This window comes from Onychomys torridus, chromosome 16 (assembly GCF_903995425.1).
Source record: "Onychomys torridus chromosome 16, mOncTor1.1, whole genome shotgun sequence".
Taxonomy (NCBI): domain Eukaryota; kingdom Metazoa; phylum Chordata; class Mammalia; order Rodentia; family Cricetidae; genus Onychomys; species Onychomys torridus.
Window position 1 is genome coordinate 48,909,015 of NC_050458.1, and position 11,016 is coordinate 48,920,030.

General features: G+C 54.3%; 1 protein-coding gene across 1 annotated transcript; it reads right to left on the bottom strand.

Moving 5' to 3' along the window:
* Positions 1–675: 675 nt before the first annotated feature.
* On the bottom strand, positions 676–10,142 carry Pnpla5 (patatin like phospholipase domain containing 5). The gene is made up of 9 exons (XM_036207604.1): positions 9,950–10,142; positions 9,416–9,648; positions 7,726–7,791; positions 7,279–7,488; positions 6,233–6,293; positions 5,304–5,489; positions 3,487–3,613; positions 1,360–1,476; positions 676–772 (listed from the first exon to the last, which is right to left on the bottom strand). Exons 1-9 carry the CDS (start codon positions 10,140–10,142, stop codon positions 676–678), a joined length of 1,290 nt encoding a protein of 429 aa, XP_036063497.1.
* Between the last annotated feature and the right edge of the window lie 874 nt (positions 10,143–11,016).

Genomic DNA, 11,016 nt, shown 5'->3' on the forward strand with positions numbered 1-11,016 from the left:
TTAGTTATAACCTTTTTTATTTTAGACAAAAAAAGGGGAAATGTGGTGATATATTGTGTACCCCAATAAAGCTTGCCTGGTGGTCAGAGAACAAAGCCAGCCACTAAATTAAACATAGAGGTCAGGCAGTGGTGGCACACACCTTTAATCCTATCTCTCGGGAGGCAGAGATCATCTGGAGCTCTGTGAGTTCTAGACCACACTGGGAACAGAGCCTGGCATGGTGGCACACACCTTTAATCCCAGCACTTGAGATCTCATGCCTTTTCTTGGGAAGCACACACACCTTTAATCCCAGGAAGTGATGTCTGGGCATAGAAAGATATATAAGGCATGAGGAAACAGGAACTCACTTTCTTGACTGAGGGTTTGGTAGAGGTAAGAACTTGTGGCTGGCCTGTTCTGCTTCTCTGATCTTTCAGCTTTCACCACAATATCTGGCTCTGGTTTTTTTGTTATAAAAACCTTTTAAGATTTGTGTTACAACCTGCCCATCCAAGAAGCACAGGACCTGGCATGGGCAAGAGGCCAGGTGTTTTTGCCAATAACTTAGCAACCTCGCTGAGCTGGGAGTTGGGCTCAGAGCTCCTGGGGGATGAGCCACAGTCAGAGGCAGACATGAGCACATAGGATGAGGCAAGGACAGGGTTCAGGAGGTTCACACGTTTGGCTGGCCTAGCCCAGTGCACGACTAGCAAGCCTGAGGTTCAAGGCCCGGTTCTCAGAAGCAGCTATCCTCAGGTGGCGGGGACCAGAGTCTGTGACAGATGGGCTGCAGAGGGAACAGGAAACATGTGTGAGTTAAGGCTTGGAGTTTGGTGAAGGTAAGGTGCACCACAGGGGGCAGCCAGCCCTTAAGGGAGCAGGCTGCTTTGTCCCCAGCCTTCTGAGGAAGGTCTCAAGCCCTCAGTAGGACCAATATCAGAACTCCAGGGTGGCTTTTCCTAAGAGGACAGGGGCAGGGTGCTATGGGGTCACTGGGTCTCCTGCAGCAGGGAAGCAGTCAGAAGATGGGCCAACAGGCCCTAGCCACATGGAGCCAGCCTTGAGGCTTTGGGTGTGATAAAGAGCCCCAGCAGAATGCTAGACTGAACAGTGTGACTGGCTAAGAGACCCCAGACACTGGGTAGCATACACAGCAATGAACACACAGACAGGTCTCCCCAGGTGGATGGAAAGAAGGACATGGGATGCATGCTGGTCACTAAATATTAGGTACTGAACACTAGATGGATGCTGTGTGGTAGGTGCTAGGTTCTGAGTTCTGTGAATTGGGTGCTGGGTACCGAGTGCTGGGTAGTGAGTGTGGGCAACATGCTTAAGTCCTGACAAACACTCCAGCCCTTCTCCCAGCCTCACCTGCCCAGCCTGAGCAGCTTTGACTTTGCCATGGAGTAGATCTCAAGGGCTGTACTCTTCAGGAAGCCCTGCATCCAGCACAGGTCAGCTGGCATTTCAGGCAGCCACAGCAGCAGCCTGTGAAAGGGACAGTGTCAGCTTGCCAGGGTGCCTGGGGATAGTCCCAGAGCAGGGGTGGTCCCTACATTCCAGGCAACAGCTGGAAGAGAGGAAAAAGGGACAGTGCCTAAATTGGGCAAGAAGATGTCAAGATGGTCCCATGGGTCACATCGATGGCAGGATGTCCAGAAGCGGACTTTGAACTTTGGGGAGGGATGGACCTTGGTGTCAACCTCCACAGAGTTCCAGTGAGAAGCCTGGGGTAGAAAGGGGAGGGTGTCATGTTATGCTAGCTTGGCAGCTACTCTGCTATGCAGCCTGGACAGTCAGAAGAAAACCTCTCTGGGCCTCAGCTTTCTTCTTCTGTCAAATGAGGCCTATCTGCCTATAGTCCCTTACCCTCCCTATCTTCATCCATCCCTCTTCCTGCCCTGTGTCAATCATCCATGTTCTCTTCAGAGGCCAGTGCCTTCTCCTGCTCTAAATGCCCTGTGTGTGGTTTGCAGAAAATACCAAGGGTGAACATGGTGTGTTCTGGGCTGACTCCAGCAGGCTCACACTATTGACATGGCTAGACTTCTGGCCGGGCAGTGATAGCGCACGCCTTTAATCTCAGCATTCGGGAGGCAGAGGCAGGCAGATCTCTGTGAGTTTGAGGCCAGCCTGGTCTACCGAGTGAGTTCCAGGAAAGGCGCAAAGCTACACAGAAAAGTCCTGTCTCAAAAAACCAAAGAGAGAGAGAGAGAGAGAGAGACAGAGAGACAGAGAGACAGAGAGACAGAGAGACAGAGACAGAGAGAGAGAAGAGACAGAGAGACAGAGACAGAGAGAGAGACAGAGAGAGAGACAGAGAGAGAGACAGAGAGAGAGAGAGGAGGAGAGGAGAGGAGAGGAGAGGAGAGGAGAGGAGAGAAGAGAAGAGAAGAGAAGAGAAGAAATGGCTAGATTTCTACATTTTTATTTCAGTTCTTAGTTTCAGTAAACAGCTCTGTGTGAGGTGAATGTGTCAGGAGGAAGGTCTCTCCCACTAGTACTGACCCATCACTAACTCAAGAGTCCTGGGGCTTCCCATCATAGACTTTCTAAAGAAAAGCCATTTTAGAAACACAGCCCTCGGGTCTGGTTTTGGAGCACAGGGCTGGAGTCCCAGGCCGAGGAAACCTTGAGTTCAAATCCATTCTGGATTACATAGCAAGATCCTATCTCAGAGAAAACCCCCCCATCTCCCTATAGCACCTCTCTGTCCGCATTCCCCTGACCGCAGACCCCATGTATCTGTCCCCGGCCACTCTCCAGCCCCATCTCATACAGACACCAGCTTTCACTCCAGCCACACCTCCCCTTGGGTTCCCTGAATGTGCCTGACTCCCTTCTGCCCCAGGACCTTTGCACATGATATCCTGTCTACCTGGAAGCCCTTTGCCTGATGGACAGTAGCCCATCCTTACAACTGCAGCTCAGATGCCATCACCTGCCTTCTCTGGACAATTCTGAGTATGGCTAGCACAGAGCTGCTGTGGTTCTCTCCTAGAAGTTAAAACGCACAAGGGCACATGTGATGGTTGTGAGCTGTGTGCTCCACCAGGCCAGGAGCAAGGTTGGGGGCCACCTGCCTCTCTTGCCTCTAAGCTAACACCTGGTCCCTGGTCAGCCCTCAGTAGCTGATGAGTGAACAGATGAAGCAAGGCTGAGTGCTCAGCACCAGGGCTCAGCTGCAGCCAGACTGAGCTCCTTCAGGTCCTTGTTTTTGGAAAATGTGCCATGACCCAGAGAGGTAAAGAAAGCTGGCATTAAACCACACAGCCAACCTGAGATAGACCAGCTGGGAGAGTTGCCAGGGGCCGCATGTAGTCACCGAGGCCCTGACCATGGGGCAAAGGCAAATGGTCAGAGAACAGTGTAGGTACTAGCCAAGATTCTGTGTAGCCAGCCACACCACCTCGCCACGGCAGGTAGTGTGGGGAAGGCAGGTGCCTACCGGCTCTAGCTTCAGCCACCCTCACCAGGCCTCAGACCAGGTCACCTCACCTCCTGCTCCGGAAGTAGACATACTCAAAAGGCAGCGTACAGGGCAGTAGCAGGTAGGTCAGTGCCCTCCCTGGCACCGAGCACTGGAATCGAGCCCAGAAGTCTCGCTGGCAAGCCTTTCTCAGTGCTGCAAGACAAGGAGAGGCCCCTTGGTACTCTCAGGCTGTGGAGCTACCTCCCCTAGCCAGCCTGGGGTCACCCTGGGACCACCAAGCGCTAGGGTCCCAAGAGATGCAGACAGCATCCATCCACCCTCGGCATCTCCACACTGATGGAGCCATCACCGCCGGCAGGGGTCGTCATGTACACACCCTCTCAAACCACTGAGACCCCCTGCAAAGGAGGAGAGGAAGGTTCAGAGTGCCTAGGGAGAGTCTCCTCCAGGAGGAAGCAGAGCCAAGCCAGGCTTGAGGCCTGCCAGGCTCCTGTCCTGAGCTCTACCCTCCTCTCTTCTTACCAGAAGTCTGTCGGGGTGCCTTGGATAAACAACTATCCCTTGACCTTTCTCACAGAAACAGCTTCAGAGCCGCTGTGAGCACAGCATCCATGTGGCCAGCTCCAACCCCCTTGTTCACCAGGTTAAGCAGAGTGGGAGGGACTGGTCCGGGCAAGAGGCAGGAGGCCACTCCAGACTGCTGGGAGCTCAGACTGCAGCTCGGGTTTGAGCAACAAGGTCTGAGGTTTGCAGCCAAGGAGACGACACACCCAGCTCCTATCCCTTAGTCACAGGAAATGGGTCCCCAGCAGAACATTCTTAAAGGCAGTGAGTGGGAACCCAGGGTGTCTAAACATTAGAATTACTCTCCCAGTCCCTAGCCCAGCCAGGGACAATAGCCACATTCCACTGATTCCAGATTCAGAAGCTGGACCTAGGGCTCAGTGCAAACTAAAACCTTCAGGATACAAGTTAATGTTCTGTCTTTATCTCCTGCTTCCAACGTGTCCCCATTGTCTCTTCTCGGGCCTTCACTATCACCCCAACCTATTTGGCCTCTCCCCTCCCCACTAGCTTCACAGCACCTCCAGGGCTCCCCAAGCTGTGGCTTGAATAAGAATGATCCCCCGAGGGTCATCTATTTGAATACTTGCTCCTTGTTTGGTGGAACAGTTTGGGAAGGATGAGAGGTGTGGCCTTGTTGGAGGAGGTGTGTCACTGGGGGTAAGCTTGAGATTTCAAAAGTTTCCCACCAGGCCCGTTGTGCTCTGTGTCTCCTACATGCAATTTGAGATGTGAGCACTTAGCTATCTAAAACTGGAAGACCAACTAAACACTCTCTTTTATAAGTTGCCTTGGTCATGGTGTTTTGTCACAGCAACATACAAGTAACTAAGACACCAGCTCTTTCCTCCCACCTATCCAGTCCACCCCAAGTTCATGTCCGCTGTGTCACCTGACCACTATGCTGTAACCCCAGAGACCAACCAGCTCAGCCTCTCCAGCCCCAGGGCCTTTGCATACATGATGTCAGCCCAAACTCTCATCCTTCCACCTTTGACTGGCAGCCCATTTGAAGTGTCTCTGGGATGTCACCTACCACACATGCCTGTGATTATTTCTAGGTACCTTACTGTGGCCTAGGCACAAACCTGGCTTTCCCAGGCACAGACTTGGGCTCAATACCCCAGTGGCAGACAGGAAGACCAGCCGAGTCCCTTCTCTTCTCAGAGCCTCAGTTTCCCCACCAGTGAAATAGTGCCACGTTGTAGTCAGGAATAAAGGATACAGAAAAAGTGTGCCCCAGCCACACTTGACATTTAGTAGGGGCTTAGGAGATGTAAGCATCCAGGCAGGTGAGTGGTGTGAGAAAGGGCAGTACCAGCCTCCAGCTCCGGCGACAGCAGCTCGAAGTCAGCCACATCCTTGACCAGCACATTGGGGATGTCCCACATGATAGTCAGGCTAAGCTTCTGGTCCTGGTCATAGTCAGCACTCCTGGGCCCCTCCTTGAGGGCTAGAGGCTCCTTTGATACCAGTGACCGCAGCACTGGCTCCTTGGTGAGTCCTGGAGTGAGAGGGAGAAGATCTGATAGTTGGTGCAGTGGCAGCCTCCAGGAGAAATAGTGTCCAACTAGCCACATATCTCAGTACTCAAACCACCTCCAGGACTCAGGTTGCAGGATGGACCCCAGTGGGGCCCTGCCCTGCTGTCTAGCCTGCTCTAGAGCCCCAGAGGCATAGCTCTGTTCTCAAGCTGCTGCAGTGAGAGATAAATGCAGTATTCTCCAGCTCTGTCCTGGAATGAGGTGTTTTAGGTTGGGGTGGAGTACAGGGATCAAGGGTGGGTCTAGAACCCATAGTCTGGGTTCGTCTTTCAACCTTGTCTTACAGGGTGACAGCTTTCCAGCCCTAAGGACCATGCAGCTCCTGCCAGCTGACCCCTTGGAGTATAGCTCTCCTCCATCATCTGCCTCTGTCTTCCCATCACAACCAGGCACTCTGCAGCTGGTCCCAACCCAGCTCAGCTATCGCCTCCAGGAAGCTCTCCCTGCTTGCTCTCCCCATCCCAGGCCAAGATGAAATCTTTCTCTGCCCCATTTCATTGCAAAAAGAGCCTCTGCCACCCACAGCCCATCTCTATCACCCTGCCTCGGTCTTTGGAGGCTCCAGAATGGGACCCAGAAGCCTCCTTTCAGTCTCCCGAGTGTGGTTTGGCCACCCACAGAGCAGGCACTGAGGTCCCAGGGTTCAAACACCAGAGAGGCAAAGTCCACCTGACACCATCCATTACTGCCCTCTGTCACCTACCCCGTCTCTCCAGGAACCTCAGAGCATCCAGATAACCTTGTCTGCAGTAGTCAGCCACCACCTGGGACACACGGAGCAGAAGGAGGACAGAACTTGGGCTTCTCTAGTGACAAGCCATGGGCTGAAGACAGCAGATGGGCACATCCCCAGCCCAGCCTGCTGCCCCAGTGACCCCCCTGCAGAGCTCAGGAACCCCAGGGGCCCAGTACAGCTCAGGGAGACCCAGAGTGTGCACACAGCACAGATCAGCTCCCGACGTCCCCTCTCATCCATTGGCCAGCTCACTCCTTACTTAGAGCTCAGGCACCTGCCTCCCTCTGAGGTCCTCCCTCCAGTAGACAGAGTGACAAGGCCTGAGTCGGGGTCACTGGGGTCTCCATCGGCTCCCCACAAGCCCAGGGCAGCCCCTTTCCCTTTCTCTCCACAGGAGATGTGGCATGAAAGTGAAGTACTAAGGACTACTCTATGGAGTCATCTCTCGGCTTCCACCTACTGAGGTTGGTTCCTGGAATCAAACTCAGTCACCAGGCTTGCCCGGCAGGTGCCTTTATCTGCTGAGTCATCTTGCTCTGCGTGTGTGTGTGTGTGTGTGTGTGTGTGTGTGTGTGTGTGTGTGTGTGCGCACGATCAGCAATTAAAACACTGGCTGCTCCTGAGGAGAAGAGTTCAAATCCCAGCATCCATGCTGAGTGGCTCACAACTGCCTATAACTCCAGTTCTCCAGTTCCATGGGTCCAGTGTCTTCTTCTGGCTTCTGTGGGTACTGCATACACACACACACACACACACACACACACACACACACACACACTCATGCACACACGCACACACATGCACACACATAAATAGAAATAATAAATCTAGAAAAAGAAATGGAAATAACCACCTCTGCTCACAGAGTACAGGCCACAGCTGGACTCTAGCCCTCACCCAGGAAGAGACAGAAGAGGCAGAGCCCACCTGAGCTCAAGTTTCTGCTCCAGGGCTTGCGTGAAACTGAAGCTGAGGGGAGGGGTCATGGGCAAGGACTATGAAGGGTGACCTACCTCAGGCTTGGGGGGGAACAGGGATATGAAGCCCTGAAAGAAGTTCTTGGTAGAGATCTGGAAACAGGCATTGAAAGCGGTTAGCTCGTACAGACTGCCTGAATTGCTCTGGGGACAGATGTCTGCCGTTCCATGGAAGGGAGAGATGGTGATGGTGGTGGGGGAATCTGAGAAGGGCAGATTGTTGCTCAGGGCTCCATCAATGTATCGCTGCAAGGCAGAGAGGCAGAGGGCCACACGGTCTTCCTCACACCCTCACCACTGACTGGTGTCCACATCCCCCTCCAGCCTAGGTGCTGAGCCTCTTTAGGTGAAGCTTGGCACACAGTAGGTGCTCACAGGAAGGCGGTGTCCCCGCTCTCAACTCCACCTCTGAACAAACTCTTGTTCCAGCTGCCTGGAGCTCAGACTGGGATGCACACAGGGGCCCTTCCCGAACACACTCACCTCTCCTCTGAAGGCCGGAGGGATTGTCCCACAGTACAAAGGGAAATACAAGGAACAGATCAGAGCCTGGAAGACAAGACCATCATCCTTGCTCGCTGTTCCACACCTGCTCTTGTGCACGTAGCTGCGTGCTCAAATGAAGAACAGGGGAACACAGGCCTCCTTGGCATCACCTTCCTCTCTATGCAGAGGGCACTCCAGTTGCCTGGAGACTACAGGTGGGGTGCCCCCTAATATATAAACTAAGGCACCAGTACCAACCCTGGGTCTGGCAGGGAGGTGCCACCAATAACCTCTGTGTATCTCCCAAAGAATGTTCTCAGAGTTGATCCAAACAGACGCTCCTTTGAAGAGGACTGCCAGGCCCTCCCTCCCCACAAGAGATACCATCTCCCACTAAAAGCCCTGACAAGTCCTGCTGGGGTGGCGGAGGTGGAGAGGATGCTTCGTTTATAGATTGATCCAGTGAACCCCCGTTGCTGGTCTTGCTGTAACGGGGCTGTGCATGCTGTCCTGAGTCATAGGATGCTTAGCATTATCCCTTGTGTCACCTGCTAGATGCCAGCAGCATGCAGAGTGTGACTGGCAAGGATAGTTCCAGCATGGTCAACTATGCTGGGGGGCAGGGCAGGGCTCCAAGTTCACAGAACACAGCCCCTCCCCTGACAACCCTGAAAGACCTTCATTCCTCCGACTCTCTCGGAGAAGCAGACGCAGTCCTGGTTCTGAGGGTTTGGAATATGAGTGAGCCCATCCTTCCCACAGATGGATGCAGTGGATGACAGCTGAGAGTCAATGAGTCCATTGAATGTACTATCCAGGTGAGCACATCGGGACAAGGTCTGAAGTCCCTCCCTTGGTCATCAGCCCACAGCAAGTGACACCTCTCAGACACACTGAGAACCACACACCTGTGTTCCAACAGCTGCTGGCTCAGGTGGTCCCAGTGTCCGGTACAGGGCACCAAGATGAGGCTGGGTATATGCGGACCTCAGGGGCAGACAGAGACCATTATAGGAAGGATGTGCAGAGATGCATCGAGGGATGCTGGGACTCTTCCTGCTGGACTGAGGTCCTCCCAGCATGGAGACCCATCTCCCTTCAGAGCTTTTTCTCTATGGCCCTGCTCAGCTTTCCTGATCCCTCAAGCCAGCACCTGTCAGATCAGAACAGACCCCATTCCTTCCCTGCCTTGGTCTCCTGATTGAATTTCACATAGGCTCTTTCCTAACCCCTTCCTATGAGATGTGCTCATTGGATACAAGTCTGGAGAAGGCAAGGGTTCTCATCTGTGGCCCCTCCCTGACAAATCTCACAGCATACAACAGTGCCCACACATGATAGATGCTCAGTAAATGTTTGCTCTGGCAACCAGAAAGCACTTGGAAGATGGGGTGGGTGGGGCACGGAAGACACCTCTGGAATGAGCAACCCTAGATGACCTGACTATGGAAGCTGACCGCCCCTCAGCCTGCCCCAGGCACACCTCTCCTCTCCAACCCATCTCCTAGAGAGCCTTGGACTCAGACCAGTCCTAGATACAGTCTAGCTCCTGCTGTATCCCCCAACACACACACACACACACACACACACACACACACACACACACACACACACGGTCACCCGCAGAAACCTCTAGGCTCACTGTATTATTTTATGGGTCTTAGGTCATAACCCAGTATCAGCTCACCTGGATGAGTTCATCCCTAGTGGCAAAATCAGTCACTATGCGGTTCTTCCCATCAGGCCATCGTGTCATGGAGATGCCCAGCCTCTTGGAGGCCAGGATGTGGCAATTGTCAGGTAGGGTGTCCTGCAGCTGTTTCCTGATGTGCTCAATGGGGCCATAGGCTGGGTGAAAGATGCCCAGGCTCAGACGCTCCACATGCTTCACCATGCCCAAGAGATTGGAGCAGCTGTAGTCTGCAGAGCGGTGAGGGCTAAGGTCTCAGCTACCTAGAACCACCGAAGGCCGCCCACACCGCCCAAAGCCTACCTTCCTCGGGGACGCCTGGGGGTCAGAACATAACATCTCCCGTCCTGGATATCAATGGCTTTAGGGGTGGTATCGTAAATCTAAAGCCAGGACCCCATCTTTCGAGATAGAAGTGGCCACAGTCCTCAGATTCAGAGGCTGGGTGTAAAGCCCTGGGGTTGGGGGAGGGCATGTTGCCAGGTTCAGCTCCCTGAGGGGTCCCTGGACCTCGAGACCTCCCCCAAGCACCTGTTGACATGCCGCAGACGATAGTCATGGCGTTGAGCGCGCCTGCCGAGGAGCCATAGAAGCACCGAGCGCCCTGGAGGATGCGCGGCGCGCGCTGGTGCAGACACTGGGTGGCGCCCACGTGGTAGAGGCCCAAGAAACCCGAGCCTGCAAAGGACAAGCTCCAGCCGCCCTCGGCCTCCAGGAAGTGCATAGTAGGGCTCTTGGAACACCCAGCTGCAGACACCACAGCCTGGATGTAGCGCAGGAGCTGGAAGGACCGCTCGCCAGACTGGGACCAGACAGGGATGGGGATGGAGCCACCAGAGGTGGCGCAGCAGGGTGGCCCCGCCCTAGGCTGAGTCAGTTGTGGCTCAGGTGTGCACAGCGGCACCCAGGATCTTTACAAGCTACAAGCACCCTGGCCAGGCCCACACGCCCACCCTGCTCCAGATTGCAGTAGCCTAACCTCAGGGTGTCTGCATTTCGAAAGACAAATGGAGACACAATCAGGAAGGGCCAAGCCTGACCCGCAGGGCCTAACCTGTGAGGCCAGGGGTCAGGGGCCAGCAAGACACATGGGAGGCTGTAGGCCTGGGATCTGGGCTCAGCAGGGAAAGGTTGCCATAGAACAATGCCTCCAGATTTCCAGTGACTCCCCTCACTGCAGTCACCAAGAAGTCGCCTAGCAGGGACCAGGCTCACAAGTGCACACGTCTGAACAAGTGAGGTGAGGTGCTTACACAGCCAAGTCGGCATCACATGGAAATCAGGCCAGGCATGCCATGGGGGGTGGGGGTGGGGGCCCGGGGAAATGAAGCATACACCAGGATGTCAAGAAGAGGAAGGCGGCAGCAGAGTGTGGTGTGGTGAGCAAAGAGGGCCCCAGTAAAGAAATGGCATGAGTGGAACCCAGTGGTACCCACACCGGGCACCGGAGGACCTTACAAGTAGCCAGTAAGGACAGATTGCACCACGCCACAGGCTGCCTGGTGCAAACCTTTCCCTAAACAGGCTCTGAGCTCCAGCTAGGTGGCTCATCCTGTCAAAGTGTTGCCAACCCCGACCATCCAAGTTTCCACCCCCAG

Bases quoted from the DNA above. Each gene is read 5' to 3' on its own strand.
- Pnpla5 (XM_036207604.1), bottom strand. From the start codon at position 10,142: ATGCACTTCCTGGAGGCCGAGGGCGGCTGGAGCTTGTCCTTTGCAGGC. The intron at 6,294-7,278 runs GTAGGTCACCCT...CGTGTGTCCCAG, and splicing joins TGTTCCCCCCCAAGCCTGAG to GTGGTGGCTGACTACTGCAG. The intron at 3,614-5,303 runs GTACTGCCCTTT...CTTGTCTTGCAG, and splicing joins GTCGCCGGAGCTGGAGGCTG to CACTGAGAAAGGCTTGCCAG.